Consider the following 17,997-nt stretch of genomic DNA (forward strand, 5'->3'; position numbering starts at 1 on the left):
TCGGGGGAAGGGGGGGGGGGGGGTAGCAGAACTAGAATTAATAGTATTATAGTCATTTCCGTATATAAGCACAGTCCTCTGGAATCAAGAAGAGCATTATGTTTACATAATGGTTGGTGTCAGGTTGTTGGCTTGAAAACACCATTGGTCCATTAAAAAGTAATTTTATAAGTTGTTTGTTTATCTTTAATTTTCTCTTTTTGGGTAACCAGACCCTTTCTTTTCTGCCATATTATACAACAGCACGCACCATAGGTATGGGACGAGGGGTAAAGAAGCTTGTGATTGCTAGTTTAACAATTCAGTTTGTTGGTGCAGGGTGGAGGTACGTAGCACAAAATAGACTTGTCAACAGACACATGTGGGAAATCAAGAATGTCACAAAGACTACAGATGTGAATCTTGTCTTCATACCTCACATTGTAAATACAATCAACACCTCTATAAACAAACTATGGTCATCAAGATGACTCTTGATTGATGATCAATTATGTTCTTTACTCCCCTTTCCCCACACCCTCCCCCTTACTGTTTCAATGAGCTGCCGAGACTGTTTATTGTTTTAATCCTTAATAATTTATGACAGAGTGAATTGGCTGTTACATCACTGAGGTGTCAAGGGAAGTAATGATGGAATTGTGAGGTGTGAACCAAAGAACATAAAAAAAAATTACGGTATTTTTCTTTTAATCAATTAATTTATTTATTTATCTATATCTCTAAAGGGGATTGCCAGGTCCTATGCTGCTCAAATTTTGAGATTCAGAAGAAAAATAAATGAATATATCGTTTTTTTCGTGATTCTTGAGTAAAAATAAATATCTATTAGAATCTAGTATCTCCTAGTAGAATCCATTTTCAAAACTTAAAAAGATTTCTAAAACTCCTAAAATTAGGGAAAGGACTGTGTGGCATTGAGGTATTGTGGCAAGGCATTGGTCTCTGGTTCATGTCCCATTTGGCCGGCAGACTTTTTACTCACATTCTCTCACCACACTCAGGTGCAAAATAAATTCCTGGCTGGTAGGAATGCTGGCAGTCGAATAAAGAGAAAAAAAATGTAATAGTGCCTTACAGAACAGGCATCCTTCATACTAAGAAGTGTTGTAAAATTGGGACACCTAGTACTAGTAGTAAAGATTGGATTTCTAACACTTACCGATTGATAAACCTTAAAAATGATTGATCCCTGCTAGGTTTGGATTTTAACAATCCCCGACCTTCCATGAGTGATGCCATGAAGAAAACATTTGCTTGTGAATTTTTTCTGTCAAAAATAAAGAATAATAAATTCTTTCTTTTTCACTGACTTAAGAAAAAAACAACATAAAATTAAAAACCCTTTTGACACAACGTCTGTTGTCCTGATAGGGAAAGTCAAAGTCTTTATATTAAGTCAGAGATGCATCTTTTATCCTAACAGTGGTTTAAATGGCGTGTACAGGATGGACCCTGTCATGGCTACAAAAGTGACTCAAATAAACCTTCTATTAAAAATTTGGATCTGTTTGCAAAACAATCAAGCGCACGTGTCTGCCTGCTTTGATACAAAAAAAAATGGTTTGCTTTGCTTTTCATTTCTAGTGAAAAAAACAACAACTTTTGACTGCTTAATAGTGCTGACCAAATAATCACTCACTCACTCAATCCTCTCTGGATCTGCTGACACTTGAGGTGATGGAAGGGATCTCCACCTGGTCCTGTCACCTGTCATTCTTGGGGCCACCTCGAGGGACAGACCTCTTTGCAGGTCACCCCCTACGATACGTCTCCAGGTCTCCTTGGAGTCATCTTGTTTTCTCTATCCTTAGAGTGTCCATTGCAAAGCCTTCCTTGTCAGTGTTTGTCAGGTCCACCAACCATTGTCATCTTCTCCTTTTAATGATGAGACTCTCCTCAAGAGACTCCACCCCCTCTTTAGCTCTCAGGTCCCCATTTGAGATTGTATTCGACCAGAAGATCTTAAATATTCGTCGTAAACATTTGTTTTGGAATATGTACCTCAACTTTCTGGATGATACTTTGTTTTCTATGTTTTTAAGGGTATTACTATGCTTGCAACACATTTCGGTCATATCAATGCCAGTAAAAGGGAAGAAAATGGGATGTCAAAAAGATTTAGAATTACAATTAAAGCACCCAAGAAAAGTAAGACAAAGGGGAATTGGTTCAAATAGAGAACAGATATAGTATCATATAGATTCCAAGAGCACACTATCAGGGTACTTAGTTTGAGATTGCCTGTCTTATCCTGACACAAGCACAGGTCCACACTAAGAGCAACACACTCAAATGTTTACAAATCATATATATATATATATATATATATATATATATATATATATATATATATATATATATATATATATATATATATATATATATATATATATATATATATATATATATGTAAAACAGAAAACAATAAAGTGCATAACAGAGAGATGATTTACAAGACAAAAAATATCATTCCCAAAACTCTAATTATACATTTGACTGATTCCCTCCTACCAAGGGTATCAGGACAAAATCAAGTAATCTCATTCCAAGACAAAGAAAGAAATCATGTTGGAAAACAGATACCGGGGTGAGAATGACTGGTCACAAAAAAGGAGGGATTTCATTTTTCAGCGCATAGATCATGACCCATCCATGAGACTATAACCTATAAATTTGAATTTCATTAAAATTTACTGAGATGCAATTTTTGATACCACTCATAGGAATTTCTAATGTTGAAAGACTTATTACAACATATAAAATATCTACTTAGATAATGATGCCATGTGATCATACCATGTCAATAGCCACCATACACCCTCATTATTTAGATATGATGATGATATGGTAGTGGTGGTGCACTAATGGTGGTGGTTGGGATGATGATGTGGTAGTGGTTGTAGTTGTGGTGGCAGGGATGATGAGGTGGTGGTGGTGGTTGTAGTAGTGGTGGTAGGGATGATGAGTTGGTGGTGGTTGCGGTAGGGATAATGATAGGGTGGTGTTGATTGTCGTAATAGTGGTGGTAACGATGATGATGTGGTAGTAGTTGTAGTAATGGTGGTATGGATGATGAAATGGTGGTGGTTTTAGTAGGATGGTGGTAGGGATGATGCTGTGGAGATGGTTGTAGTTGTGGCAGTGGTAGGGATGGTGACGTGGTGGTGATTGGGATGATTTTGGTGGAGGTAAAAATAGTGGTAGTGGCAGGGATAATGATGCGGTGGTGGTTGTAATAGTAATGGTAGTAGGGATGTTGATGTAGTGGTTGTGGTGAGTCTTTTTTTATTCATAGAATAAATTGAAAAAGCCGGAATTGTGATGGAGATGGGTGGAGATGAACCACCATTTAGGCAGAAGATTCTTAGCCCTGAGATATAGGAGGGTATAAGACATAGCAGGTGCCTCCCTCCCACTCTGGGAGGCCAGAAAACCCCACACAGTGGATGAAACTTTCTGTGATCTTCCAATACTCTGATTAATAGAGCAAAACGCTCAGGACATTACTCTTTAAAATTTTGATTTTAGTGCTGGAATACAATCCCATTGCTCTCCAAATTTGTTTAACGCTATTTCCATACTAAAATAGAAAGTCCTATTTCCTGATTTGGGGTCCATTTGGCCCCCATGACTTGCAAAGAGAAAAATACTAGAAAGTCCTATTTCCTGATTTGGGGTCCATTTGGCCCCCATGACTTGCAAAGAGAAAAATACTAGAAAGTCCTATTTTCTGATTTGGGGTCCATTTGGCCCCCATGACTTGCACAAAGTAAAATACTAGAAAGTCCTATTTATTTTTTATTTGAGGGCGATTTATCCCCCATGATTGTACTGTGGAAAATTCAGTTAAAATCATATTTTCTCATTAAATGTATATAGGCAATATAAGGTTACATCATTTTGTTGTTTTTGTTGTGACATTATGCATCTATTTATTTAGTGACATAGTCGTGTCAATATGATCCACAACTTACTAGTAGATGGCATCTACAATAATTGACTAAGTTAATTTTGTTTCCTGTTTGCTGTCCAATATGATGAGCGCCAGTTTCAGTTACCTACTTTTTCATCAACTCTAATAAAAAAACATCCAAGTAAGTACTAACTCATTACTTTTTTTCGTTAGATGTGTGATGTATGAAGATTATTCTGACACTTATCCTATGTAACGAAAAATGAATTGATAGTATTGTTAATTTTATGATTGTAGTACCAGCTAAAATTGCCAAATATGAAATGATGAAACAATAATGGATAAATGAAAGCTCTAATATTCAATTTAATGTTTCTTCCAATACTTGCCTTACTTTCGCTTCTCGATTATCTTTTCTTATTGTGTGTACCCTACCTAACCACAGATTTGTTTGTAACTTCTTATGACAAGTGATTTATTTTCTTGTACCGTTATTCAATATCTAGGTGAACTAAATTAGCTTAAATGTCTACATTATGTTTCAGTCATATTGTATTGATATTACTGCTTTTGAATTTACTAACTAAATGATTCGTTTGTTGCTGGGTGTTTTTTTTTTTTTTTAATTTCAGCCATCCATTGTGTGGCCTAAATTATGTTGCATTGGACCTAAGCCATGACGAATGGAGAATGTGTAACATCCTTGGTAGTTTGAATGCTCATATACATTGAGTTGCAGTCCGCTGGGACAACCCCAGTGCATGAGGAAGGTATGCCACCTACTAATTATTTAAAACTGAATGGTACCTGTTACATTTATCTGTGTAATGGTTGTAAGCTCGGAGTTAATAGGCATCATATGAAATCTAATATGTTTGCATTGTTGGCTAGTTACAACGGGATAGAGTGTTTTTCGTTTTTGTTGTGTGTTTAAAGTTATTTCTCTTCACTCCCATGATACCTTTTATGAAAAATATTATGCTGATCTCCAATGAGAATCTGAATTTCAATTCTGAGTGTTAGAATGTCATTTCTCCAAACAGTAACAGCATTATCAAGTATGTTTCTATTGTATGAAATAGTAAAATAAATATTAAGTTGGTGTAAGATTAGCTTATCTTAAACCAGTGAAATGACAGAATATCAGCAATTAATAATGAAAGATAAAGATGACCTGTTGCAACTCGAGTTCCAGGTAATGGATGATTTTCCCCCATGATGATAATGATGAAGGTATAAATTAATAATATTAACAACTCACCAATTTTTGGATTTATTGGCTGCAAAGACTTCAGAATAAAAGTCGTTTTTTTTTTAAAGGTGAAAAATCGAACAGTTACACCTCTTTTATCTGACTCGTTGGATGTGGCTTTCAGCATATCACAGCAAATCCATGAAGACAACGACAAGAAGTCATTCCTTGAAACATTTGGGAAAACTACATTGTTTTATAATCACATTACTCTCAGATAATTCCATATTTGATGTTTTCTTTTATTTCTACATGACAATAACTGTCAATTGGGGATTCCAGTAAAATAAAGTTTTCAAAATAATAATAATACACTCACCACGTCCCCAACATACTCTCCCACCCCCCACCACCCTCTCTCTCTCTCTCTCTTTCATCGCCATTTCGAATTGTGTGTTCCTTCCCAATATAATTATTTTTCTTCTAATCCTTCAGACAGTGGCGGTATTTCACCATTTCATTGGAATGGGAATGATACAAGCTCTTCAAATGAAAGCATCACTGATGAAGAAATGTCACTGATTTTGCTCAGCTAGATCCAGAAATAGATGCCACCGATTCTGAATCTGAGGTAGAGGAAGCTGAAGAAACAATAGAAGTCGGCAACTTCCAAAATACATTGTTTGTGGAGGAATGCACTGCTTGGAATAAGAACAACATTCCACATATAGGAAGAATTCTATCAAAGTTCATAAAATCCAAAAGAACCATGTCATGCATTCAAAGAAAATTCAAAAAGCCTGCCTCCGGAGAATTCTATTTTTTTCACTAAGAAAATGGAAAGTACTCTTGTGGTGATACGTGCGAAGAAGGGACAAGAACAAAATGTTCAAGTGCAAGATGGGAGAATAAGATCAACAGCACAACAGGAAGAGGAAGAATGCGACAAGGGGAAGATCCATAAAATGTCCAAGTAAAAAATGATGTAAAATTCAGAAAGACTTGCAGCAGATGTGGAGAATTTACATGTTCACAAGGTAGCAGAATAATATGTACTTCTCTTGTAAATGAATATGTTCAGATGCTTTGATCAGAAAAAATCATATTTCTAAAACGATATTTCAGTGATAGTGGAACTTTGTTCTTGCCTTTTAATCCATAAAATTTACTATAGCTGAGCCTTGGATTAATTTTAATAAGTTTTGAATTATGTTTTGTAATTGTTTTTTTGTTTGTTTGTTTCTACATTTCAAAGGTATTATTGCATCAATGAGAATCAGCATAAATATAGTCAATTGTTACCATTATCAAATTGTATTGGATGATCCTAGGTATTGTTGGTACATGTTTTTCTTCGACTCCACTCACTTGTAAAAGTGTTGTCCATGTCTGAATTGCAATTACTTCATAAAAACAAGAATCATTCACGGAAAGGAGTTGATTATGATGATAAAGAAAATAATATTAATAATAATAACCACAGCAATCATAATGATGATAATAATAATAATAATAATAATAATAATAATAATAATAATAATAATAATAATAATAACATCAACAATAATACTCATACTACTACTACTACTACTACTACTACTACTACTACTACTACTACTACTACTATAATAATAATAATGAAAATTATAATGATAATAACAATAATAAACATTACCTATTATTATTATGATGGATGATGATGATGATGATGATGATTATTAGTATTATTATTATTATTATTATTATTATTGTTATTATTATCATAATTATTATTATTGTTATCATTATTATTATTATTATGTATTATTATTATGTATTATTATTATTATTATTATCATAATTATTATTATTGTTATTATTATCACTATTATTAATGTTATTATTATTATTATTATTATTATTATTATAGAAAATTGTGGAATAAAATGAAAGAAATAGCATTCTTTTGTTGAATTCTTTAGTATTTTCCTATATAAAGTCATGGGGGCCAAATGGACCCCAAATCAGGAAATCGTACTTTCTAGTATTTTTCTCTTTAAAAGTCATGGGGTCCATTTGGACCCCAAATCAGAAAATCTCAAATTCCAGATGAGCATGCTCAGTGTGAGAAACTATGCACGTGAGAAACATGAAATTTGGCATGGTCATGGACCTCATCATTTTAGGAAAAGTCACCAAATTTCAGGTCTCTGTGTCAAAAATTGACTGTTTTATGAATAAAAAACACCCCCCTGGGGTCTTTTTGGCCCCCAAGTATGGAAATAGGGTTAAGGGACGCACATGCCTGGTCTGCCTTACTTATTCTGATTTTGTTCCTTTCGTTGACGTCGCCATCTGTTGTCAGTTTGCTGCCCAAGTAAGTGAATTCTCGAATATCTTCCAAAGGATTTCCATCTATGAATACTAGATCTTTGTTTGACGTGTTGATTACCAGCTTGATCTTTATCTTTTCATCTTATAGTAATATCCCTTGAAGAGGTACAAGGTTTTAAAAAAAAAAGACTTAATTTTCAACTTAAGCTGTGTCAACTGTAGTTTAGGGGTGTGAAATAGATGCAATGAAGGCTCTGTGTGTATATATATATATATATATATATATATATATATATATATATATATATATATATATATCTGGGTTGAAGGTGAAAATTGGGTTCGGATGTCAGACCCAGACCTGCATATATGAACACGTCGATTTAGTAGAGCTTTTCATTTTCTATCAATTCATCGAAACCGACGTGTTCATAATCATAATAATAATAACATTATGCCTGCAAATAAGTACTGTACTACCTACTGTTTTATATATAGTCAATAGTCTACTCCAGTCTGTACGTTAATCGAAACCCACCAGCCAGTGACAGTCTATGTTTTTGTTCAATCATTCTTAAATTAAATTCTATGTATTTCCTAACCAGTCCTGCTCCCATTCAAATAGTTAGTCTAACTTTATAGAGTGCTCTTGATATTGAAGACTAATAACTTTTAATAACGTCTACTATAAATCAAAATCTAAAGATTAAAGTTAATGCTTGGATCTTACTACAACTTACTTTTGTTTATTTTGCTTAGAAATTAGAAAATGTGACAGGATTGTGCTTACAGTTATCTGCGGTTTATTCTTACTTCCTTCATTCGGCCATACGGTCCGATAATTTTTCACATTATTCGACCGTACGACACGATGATTTCTCTCAAATGTTTCTCATTATTCGACCGTATGATGATTTCTCTCATTGATTAATATTAATTTATTCGGATGTACGCGGCGGTGATTGTCCTACATCTGGATGTTGACTAATAAAGATAACGAAGTGGTTATTCGTACTACGACTACTTTGACGAATGACAAAAAAATTAGGTGCCCCAAATGAAAACAAAGGTCTAGAAGCACATGGCAAACCACATGTTCCTGTCTTGACAGCTCAAGTTCCAATGTAAATTATAGAAAAAAATAACCTTTAAAATTTGGCTGTTAGGTGGCAAAAGAAACACATATTCATAAATACTCGATCATGCATCAAATAGTGTCTAGATATGGATATTTTATGGAACAAAAGGTAAAATTAATCAAAAGTTACAGTCTATCTATTTTTAGACCAGAGCAAATTATTGCGCTGGTGTGAACAAAACGAGAATTATTCGGAGCCTGATTTTCAGAATAATTTAGTCTTATATTATTATTTCTGCAACTGTTAGATTTTATGTAAACATATTTTCAATACTGAAAGTGTATTGCCTACAACTCAAACTACAAAATTGGGAGACCTATATTTGTGCGTAAATTTTTCCGGTCCCTAACGAAAATCACTAGCAACTTGTTATTGTTTACGTTTGGGGCACCTAATTATACTGCTCTATCGGTACGAATCGATAAATGGTCCATCATTGACCATTCACAAAAAGATTGTTGTTACCGATATGCCTTCCGAAAGCTCCTCGTGCTAAGGGAAACAACTCAAATTCCCTCAACTAACCCTCCGAAAAAATAAAAACCTAGTACCATTAACTAACCCTAATAGGAAAAACAAACACCCTAGCACCTTTACTAAGACTGATGACTAACCCTTATAGAAAAAAAAATCCTCCTACCTCAAGCTAACCCTAATCTTTCTTCTTTTTTTTTTTTAAACCCCCCAACCCCCCCCCCCCCTTTTTTTTTTCCAATAAAAAACAAAAACAAAAACAAAAAAAAAACAACCTAGGACTGCTTTCCACAGCTCACAAAAAAAAAATGGCGACGGAAAACCAAAACAATGGTCGTATTAGGAAAGTTTAAACTTTCACTAACCTATCAAGGTTTGTTCTAGATTTGGTTTTTTTTTATGCTACTATATTGACAAATAGAATAAATAGACGCATGACAAAAGATAAAAGGTGAAAATACAAATTGAAAGAAATACCAGCACGAGGAGCTTTCGGAAGGTCTCCCCTCTGGGTGGCCTCCGGAAAGCTTCGGACAGATGTGAGGGCCTCCGGATGGCTTGAGAATGCTTTAGATGACCAAAATCTGGACGTGCCTAAATGAGCCAATAAAATGAAGAGAAAGATAAAGTGAAGAAATGTGACTCGTGTATAAGTATAAGGGAACAACACAAAACAGACAATGTTCCGGCCATTGGCCTTCGTCATGAGACAAACAACAAAACACAAATATGTAAGGTTACAAAATATCACATTTTGTCAAATGGGGAAATAATGAAGCGCAGGTGCGATTCTGCCAAACCTCTGCTTCATGACCTGCATTGGCTGCCTGTTTAGAAAAGGATTAAATTCAAGGTTTGTGTTTTAGTGTATCGTTGTCTTGAAGATACTACCTTTCGGAACTAATTGAACGATATTCAAAATCCAGGCCCTTACGTTCGGCCAGTGATTCCACCAAACTAGTTGTCCCTCGAATACGGAAAAAATGCTGGAATGAGACCCTTTTCTCATTTCGGACCCCCTGTTTGGAACGCATTACCACAGAGAATTCGTGAAAAAGAATCTTTGTCTATTTTTAAACGTTCGCCTAAAACATATCTGTTTCGTCTTTAGTAGATGGTATGAGAAGCACGATAGGCATGTGTGTGTGTGTGTGTGTGTGTGTGTGTGTGTGTGTGTGTATGTATGTGTGTGTATGCTTGTGTGTGTGAATGAGTATGCTTCAGTCAAAGTAATTTGCAATTGAAACGTTTAAAATTTTATACAAAATGGAAAAGGCTAGCCGTACTTAATGACGGCTAGCCTGACAGTCTAGGCGTACTTAAGTACGTCTAGCCTACTAGTCTAGCCGTACTTAATGACAGCCAGACTGGCAGGCTAGCCGTACTTAATGTCGTGTAGATTGCTTAGTTAGCCGTACTTAAGGATTGGTAGATTATTTATTATTATGTGCGGTGGCATATTTTGCCTTCGCATGTCTTCACTGCATATTTCGTCAAAACCTTTTTTAACCGTATGTTTTTCCCCATCACCTGGAATTATTCGGGAAAACTGATGATACCACTCTACTAATCGATGTGTAACCTCAACCTTTTATAGTTTTGTCTTGAATACAATCAATGAGAACTAATCATTTTAAAAATGGCTAAAAACGATAATAAAGAGCTGAGTGACGTCAATTTTTTCTATCTCAAATGGGTAATAGCACTGGTGGTAGGGACTCAGTGGCTGGATAGCACTGGTGGTAGGGGTTCTATGGCTGGATAGCACTGGTGGTAGGGGCTCAAAGGCCAATAGCGCTGGTGGTAAGGACCCAATGGCACATAGCACTGGTGGTAGGGACTCAGTGGCTGGATAGCACTGGTGGTAGGGACTCAGTGGCTAATAGCACTGGTGGAAGGGACTCAATGGCTAATTGCGCTGGTGGTAGGGACTCAATGGCAAATAGCACTGGTGTTAGGGACTCAGTAGCTGGATAGCACTGGTGGTAGGGACTCAATGGCAAATAGCACTGGTGGTAGGGACTCAGTGGCTGGATAGCACTGGTGGTAGGGACTCAATGGCTAATAGCACTGGTGGTAGGGGCTCAAAGGCCAATAGCGCTGGTGGTAAGGACTCAATGGCACATAGCACTGGTGGTAGGGACTCAATGACAATGGCTAATAGTAATAATAGTAATAGCGCTGGTGGTAGTGGGAGGGACTCAGTGGCTAATAGCACTGGTGGTAGGGACTCACTGGCTCATAGCACTGGTGGTAGGGACTCAGTGGCTAATAGCACTGGTGGAAGGGACTCAATGGCTGATACTGATAGCTCTAGTTAGGGACTCAATGTCTGATAGTTCTAGTGGTAGGGACTCAATGTCTAAAACTAAAAGCACTAGTGGTAGGGACTCAATGGCTGATGGTAGGGATCAAAGGCTAATTAACACTGGTGGTAGGGGCTCAGTGACCAATAGTGCTGGTGGTAGGGACTCAATGGCAAATAGCACTGGTGGCATAGACTCAATGGTTAATAACATTGGTGGTAGGGACTCAGTGGCTAATAGCGCTGGTGGTAGGGACTTACTGGCTAATAGCACTGGTGGTAGGGACTCAGTGCTAACTGCACTGGTGATGTGAGAGGGAATCAAAGGCTAATAGCACTGGTGGTAGGGACTTACTGGCTAATAACACTGGTGGTAGGGACTCAATGTCTACAAAATCACTGGTGGCAGGGACTCAGTGGCTAATAGCACTGGTGGTAGGGACTCAGTGACTAATAGCACTGATGGTAGGGACTCAGTGGCTAATAACACTGGTGGTAGGGACCCAATGTCTACAAAATCACTGGTGGTAGGGACTCAATGGCTAATAGCACTAGTGGTAGGGACTCAGTGGCTAATAGCACTGGTGGTAGGGACTCAGTGGCTAATAGCACTGATGTAGGGACTCAATGTCTACAAATCACTGGTGGTAGGGACTCAGTGGCTAATAACACTGGTGGTAGGGACCCAATGTCTACAAAATCACTGGAGGTAGGGACTCAGTGACTAATACTAATAGCACTAGTGGTAGGGACTCAGTGGCTTATTGCGCTGGTGGTAGGGACTCAGTGCGTAATAGCCCTGATGATAGGGACTCAGTCGGTAAAAGCACTGGTGGTAGTGGTAGGGATAGTGTGTTATAGAGATCAAAACTAGGCACTAAAATTATATGTCACCACTGACAGTGAATACAATTTTATGAAAAAAAAAACAAAAAACCCCACAGTGGAACGCACTACAGTCCGCTTAATACAAACCATCTGAGCTAGGAAATATTTCACCTTAAAAGGGCGACCTATAGTCAAAAATCCTTGTTTATTGCAATGCCAATATTGGTATTCCCCTGTTGTTTTTAGGTGGTAGGAGGTCTAATTTGATGACGAACACACACCAAAAAAATAATTAAATGTGCAGCAATGTGGTCTTATGGTATGACACTTGCTTTCATATCGGAAGGTCCTGGGTTCGAGTGATTTCTTGTAAAAGGCTCTTTACTCACATTCTCTCACCGTACCCTGGTGTAAAACGAGTACCTGGCCGTTAACAGTCAGTGTTGTCTCTGTCCAAAGAATTGTAATATCGCCATACAGGCATCATGTCCTGTCCAACATGTTAAATGTTGCTGTTGACCAGGGACCCCTTGTAAAGCGCTTTAAGCACATTTAGTGGATATTGCGCTATATAAAAAAACTCAATGTCTTCAATGCCAGAGACAATATAGGCTAAAATTAGACCAAACACCAACCCCCCCCCCCAAAAAAAAAAAAAAATTCCTACAGTGTTGCACCAAAACCCAACGGATACCTTCCAAATTTACACACAATGTTTCCTACAGCAAGAGCAACATCATGATGGATAGCAAGTCTTGAAAAATTTATTTAAAGAATTGTTTTTAGATTACGATTGAAAATATGGCACTCATGAAACGACAGGAAAAGAAATCCAATTTAAAAATTCAAACTACTAAATTTTAGTTTAGCCCATAGCCAAATCCATCATGATGCAAAACCCATCATACGAAAGATTCTGACAAATTTGAAGACAATCTGATGGAAAATAATCCAGATATGAATGTTAGAAAATCAGAAAATGACGCAAAATGGAATTTTTAGAAAAAACATAATCTTTCTTTAATTTGATAAACAAGCTAATTTTGCAGACAACATCCATCAAAATTCCAAGGAACAAGTAAATAGTAAAATTTTGTAAATTGATCAAATTCTGAAATAAAAAATACAGTAATTGATTCGCTAACCCATACAACTTAGAATTTTTTTTTTTGACATCCATTTTTCATTTTAAAAAAAATAATTTGGTGGTCAATTATGATTTATAGTTAATCTCATAAACTAATAATGTGATTGATGTTAAACACACAAAAAAAAATCCCCCAAAAACAACTCTTTTATTTTTTTACATTTTAAAGGGGCACCCTATTGGCAGGCTAAAATTAGATGTAAAACCCTAAAACTAAAATTTCTGACATAGATGAACCAAAAACCAGCGAATAAATTTCTTTCAAATTTACACACAATATATATTACATAAATAACTAGATAATGATGGAAAAGTTTACCACTGGTCTTGAAAAGAAATTCTTTAGAATATTTTTTTTAATTCGACTGAAATTGTGGCGCTTATCAGGAAAAAATCAATTTTTAAAATTAAAAAATCTTACATATTTAAATTTCACTCAAAATACTTCCGTCATGATGCAAAACACACAAAAAAGATTCTGAATATATTTGAAAACAATCTAAAGGAAAATGACATGTATGATTGTTAGAAAATCAGAAAATGACATAAAACGGAAATTTGAGAAAGCACTAATTCGACATAAGCTGATCCATAAAATTTTCAAAATAATGAGCGTCATAGGACAAGAAATGACGAAAATTGAGTAGATTGATCTGTCTAAAAAATGTATAAATGATTCGCTAACCCATTCCCTAGAGAAATAAATGCTGAAAAATTAAAATATTTCCGTACTCTTTCATTTTATGGCCAGAGTTGATTTATACCTTACAAATTCATCATTGTAATCAGAAAAACTAATTATTTACCAGATTACTTATCAGATGATTCCTTGATATATTAAAAATTCTCGAAATATGATTTCGCAAAATATGATATGACGCACTACCCTCATTTTTCAATTTTTAAAATAGGCTACTGCTTGTGAGATAAGTATGTAATCAACTTGAATTGCAAAATCAAATCTATTTTAGACAAGAAAACAGCTGAATGGTGATAATAGATCTAGCTCAGATTAAAAAGCAATAATTTTCTTTCGCCTCCAGGAAAAAAGTCAACACCACTTGTTTGCGACTGTTTTTTCTGTAGTTCCACAAAGAGGGTTGATCTTGTTCTGGTTTGAAAAATGGAAATAAAAGAGACTTTTCATTAGCAATTTTAGACATGGCTATAAAATTAAAATCATTGTCATAAAATGAATTTATCATTCACATACCATTTTTTTAAAACTGGAAATCGTTCTCACCAACACAGTTGAAATTTCATTGGTTTTACATCCACAGGCCAAAACTCTTGGCAACAAACTCTATTAAGTTCATAAATGCAGTAGTAACTCAATTCAAATAATCCTTTGTTAATTTCATTAAGAAAAATGAGCATGTACACCCGAGCATGCAAATCTCAAACTTGTTAAATTGCCCAGTTTTAAACCCTCTATTACATTAGTGTTGGCAAAACGAAAATCTCAAACAAACTGGACATTCCCTTGTGGTCCATTGAATTTTTTTTCTCGCGAATTGTGTTGAACTGGCCGAGAAAAGGAAATTGAATAGTCTCACTATCGACTCTCGACAGAGTTCATAATAACGGAGAATTATAATCATATGAATTTTATCAAGACCACCCACATTTTCATTTACCTTCCTAAAATCCTCAAATTTGGAAAACTCGAAAACACGAAAATCTCGAACAAATAGGCGTGGTCCCAACTTGTTCGAAATTTCCGTGCTCGAGCGTACTTTATTGATCACCAATAAAAATGTAAGGATGCTATGAAGATTTGAAAACAATACTAACCAGTTTCAAAAAGTGCTTGCAGATACTCTGCTCTGCTGGCACAGATGATGGTTTGCTGATTGATAAGATTGCCACAACACATCTTGAGCCAGCTATCTTTCTTGATTGTCAGGACACCAGTACGGTCAACTGAATTCTTTCCTGTTGGCTGTCGATGAAAAAAAATTAATTAAATTCACTGTAGTGAAACTGGCACATACCAATGCCATTGCTTAAGTTAATAATTATAAATAATAATAATAATAATAATAATAATAATAATAATAATAATAATAATAATAATAATAATAATAATAATAACAATAATAATAATAATAATAATAATAATAATAATAATAATAATAATAATAATAATAATAATAATAATAAAATAAATGGAAAAAAAAAAGTAATATTAATATTAATAATGATAATAATATCGTTTTTCATTACTTCACAATACTGTATATCTACAGACTATGTGACACTATGTCATTGTCATTATCAATATCATCATCATGAGGCATTTCACTCCAACTCCAAAGTTCTAAAAATCGGGTCACAGCCACTAATTAGCTTAGTGCTGGAATGCCAAAAACTGGACGTTTACCAACTCCCACAATTTTAGAGTTACTGCCCCCCCCCCCCCCCCACCAACGTGCTCGGGGCAATTTGCAGTAACACTGCTGCTGCTCACTAAACTGCCCACCAGTCACCAGCCCAGTTGTTACAGTTACAGTTACAGTTACACAAGTACTCTAGAAATAAAATCAACGAAGGATTAATAATAATAAGCCATATAAAGATCACATTGGAATGCAGAACACATGACACACGCGCCAGTCAGTAAGGCGTGTTGATATTACAAAACAATTACATTCTCATTCATTCATATTATATCTCATCATAAATATCGCCACCGCTCGAATACTTTTTACTGTCCTAGTCCTAGCCTTGACTGAGAATTTTTTGAAAAGAAAAGAAGAAAAGACAAATTCTTACCTTTACAGAATCCTGACGAATAAAAATGGTGTCAGTCTCAGTCTCCAATTACTTAACTACATTTTGGCAATTGTTGATAAGATTAAAAATTGTCACCAATAGCGATGGCCATTATTGAAATACTACGTAAATCGGGAGAAAACAATCATGGCTTCGCGGTTGGCGCCACGGCCCACCACGGTCGACTTACCGGATGTGACCTTTGACACGACCAGGGGTTAAGGCCCCAGAATAAGTACGGCTAGACTCCTGTGCCCCCCGTACTTAATGACGTCTAGCCTGCCAGTCTACCCGTCCTTAAGTACGGCTAGCCACTTCGATACAAAATTGCTCCTCCTTGTCTATCTGATATGGTCATTTTGAAAAATAACAGATACAATTTTAGATATTCAAACCTCCTTGATATTCCAAGGGTCAGAACAACGTCTTATGGCAAAAGATCTTTCAGATATTCTGCTGCTGTGCTTTGGAATGAACTTCCCGAACACATCAGGAAAATTTCAAATTTTAATGTTTTCAAAAATCATATCCTCTCATGGCCAGCCATGCAAATGTAATATTTGTAATTAATCTAACCGTACACACACACTTTTTATTCTCTATTGTCTTCTGGCACTTTTCTACTCACTTCATATCTTGTTGTTACCAACATAAGTGCCTGCTCCACTCACTTTTCTGTCGGTTCCCCAGGCATCTGATACTGGATACTAATCACTACTAAAATCAATTGTCGACCACCTCAATAATACAATCACCACTTCCGGTTTCATTAGTATTGCCAGGTTGGATTAGTTTAATCCAAATCGCCTATTATTGGATTGGGTCCCTTTTTTATTATTATTGACGTCCTTGAATGTCATTTTAAGTTTGGATTTTTTTTTTATTATTTCGCTTGTGAGAAATGTTCAAAACTACATATTATTTAATGTAATAACAGTAGCACATTATGGATAACAATATTTATTACCTTTACTCTTGTGATGACATTTCTCTAGCAACTCGGGTAAGCTCGAGGAAGTTTGGCTATATGTGGTCTTGTGGATGTGCACTTATTTGCAGGTCTGATAACCCAATTCCTTATGGACTCATTGTTGTAATGGAAATATATAAAAAATGACGCAAAATATTGTCCATTTCAACAATGTAAAACTAGGCCCCTAAGGATGTACAAATGTCAGACCTGCATATTTGTAACGCCGGGTATTGTGGTATCACATTCGATTTCGGATCCGAAGGCCCTGCATGTTAAGTGTTGCTGTTGGTTAGGAACCCCTTGTAAAGCGCTTTGAGCTAGTTTAGTGAATATTGCCCTATATAAAAGCTCGCTTAAAATTTTTTTCTTCTAATTTTTGTTTTGTTTTTGGTGCAATTTTTTCTCGAAAATTTGGATTCTTTTTTTTTTTTAATTTGGATTTTTTTTTCGTACTAGTTTGGATTATTTATAAAATATTATATGGCAACCCTGGCTTCTTCTTTTGTCGGTTCTTGCGGGAAATCTTGGAAATTTTACCAGCATTGGATGCCCCGGGAACACAATAAATTGTCAATTGGTCAATAGAATATTCTGATGCATATATATCAACATGGAGACCGAAGAAGATAAAAAAGACGAAGTTGTTAACAATATCTTCAAAGGTGTAACTTATTATCTTGTTGGAGATATCAACCCCGAGGTAACCATGCAGTTGAGTCAGTTCAGAAGTTCGTTCAAGTTCAATTCATCAATAAATATTAATTGTTGAATAACAATTGACTATAGATTTCAGTTTCATTAGAATCTTCGGTAATTTTCTTCCAGGCCTCTATTCTCATCATGGTTGAGAATAGAAAACGGTCGTGCTCTCATCCTGGGTGAGTGAGAATATATAAACACGTTCGACCTCGCCCGGCCCAGGGTGAAAATTATAGTAA

General features: G+C 35.7%; 2 protein-coding genes and 1 long non-coding RNA gene across 14 annotated transcripts in view; 1 reads left to right on the top strand and 2 right to left on the bottom strand.

Annotated features, from left to right (window-relative positions):
- Positions 1-16,837, bottom strand: part of LOC144978601 (von Hippel-Lindau disease tumor suppressor-like) — a 27,383-nt gene extending 10,546 nt beyond the window's left edge. For 2 of the 10 annotated variants that reach the window (XR_013646546.1, XM_078924883.1), the window contains exons 1-3: positions 16,715-16,835; positions 7,404-7,574; positions 1,160-1,267 (exon numbers count right to left, since the gene is read on the bottom strand). Coding sequence is in view for 8 of the 10 variants with exons in the window: in XM_078924883.1 (XP_078781009.1) it covers positions 1,160-1,239 (80 nt within the window). In the remaining 2 variants the exon portion in view is untranslated. Of the gene's footprint in view, positions 1-1,159; positions 1,268-1,639; positions 2,235-7,403; positions 7,575-7,902; positions 8,525-9,508; positions 9,626-16,714 lie in introns of those variants that run through there. The other 8 variants (XR_013646547.1, XM_078924884.1, XM_078924880.1 and 5 more) reach the window with 7 other exon arrangements.
- LOC144978603 (uncharacterized) lies at positions 12,834-16,700 on the bottom strand. Of its 2 annotated transcripts, XR_013646548.1 has the most exons (3): positions 16,087-16,700; positions 15,106-15,253; positions 12,834-14,422 (listed from the first exon to the last, which is right to left on the bottom strand). It is a non-coding gene; the product is annotated as an uncharacterized LOC144978603 (long non-coding RNA). The 2 variants fall into 2 exon arrangements; XR_013646549.1 differs by lacking the exon at positions 16,087-16,700 and having other exon boundaries at positions 15,106-15,320.
- A 676-nt stretch (positions 16,838-17,513) lies between the features above and the next one.
- Positions 17,514-17,997, top strand: part of LOC144978604 (PAX-interacting protein 1-like) — a 44,871-nt gene continuing 44,387 nt past the window's right edge. Inside the window, exon 1 of one of the 2 annotated variants that reach the window (XR_013646550.1) lies at positions 17,514-17,759. Coding sequence is in view for 1 of the 2 variants with exons in the window: in XM_078924888.1 (XP_078781014.1) it covers positions 17,670-17,759 (90 nt within the window). In the remaining variant the exon portion in view is untranslated. The remainder of the gene's footprint in view (positions 17,760-17,997) is intronic. The other variant, XM_078924888.1, reaches the window with a different exon arrangement.

This window comes from Berghia stephanieae, chromosome 8, assembly GCF_034508935.2.
Source record: "Berghia stephanieae isolate SIO BIC M18660-M18661 chromosome 8, UCSD_Bste_1.3, whole genome shotgun sequence".
Lineage (NCBI taxonomy): Eukaryota > Metazoa > Mollusca > Gastropoda > Nudibranchia > Aeolidiidae > Berghia > Berghia stephanieae.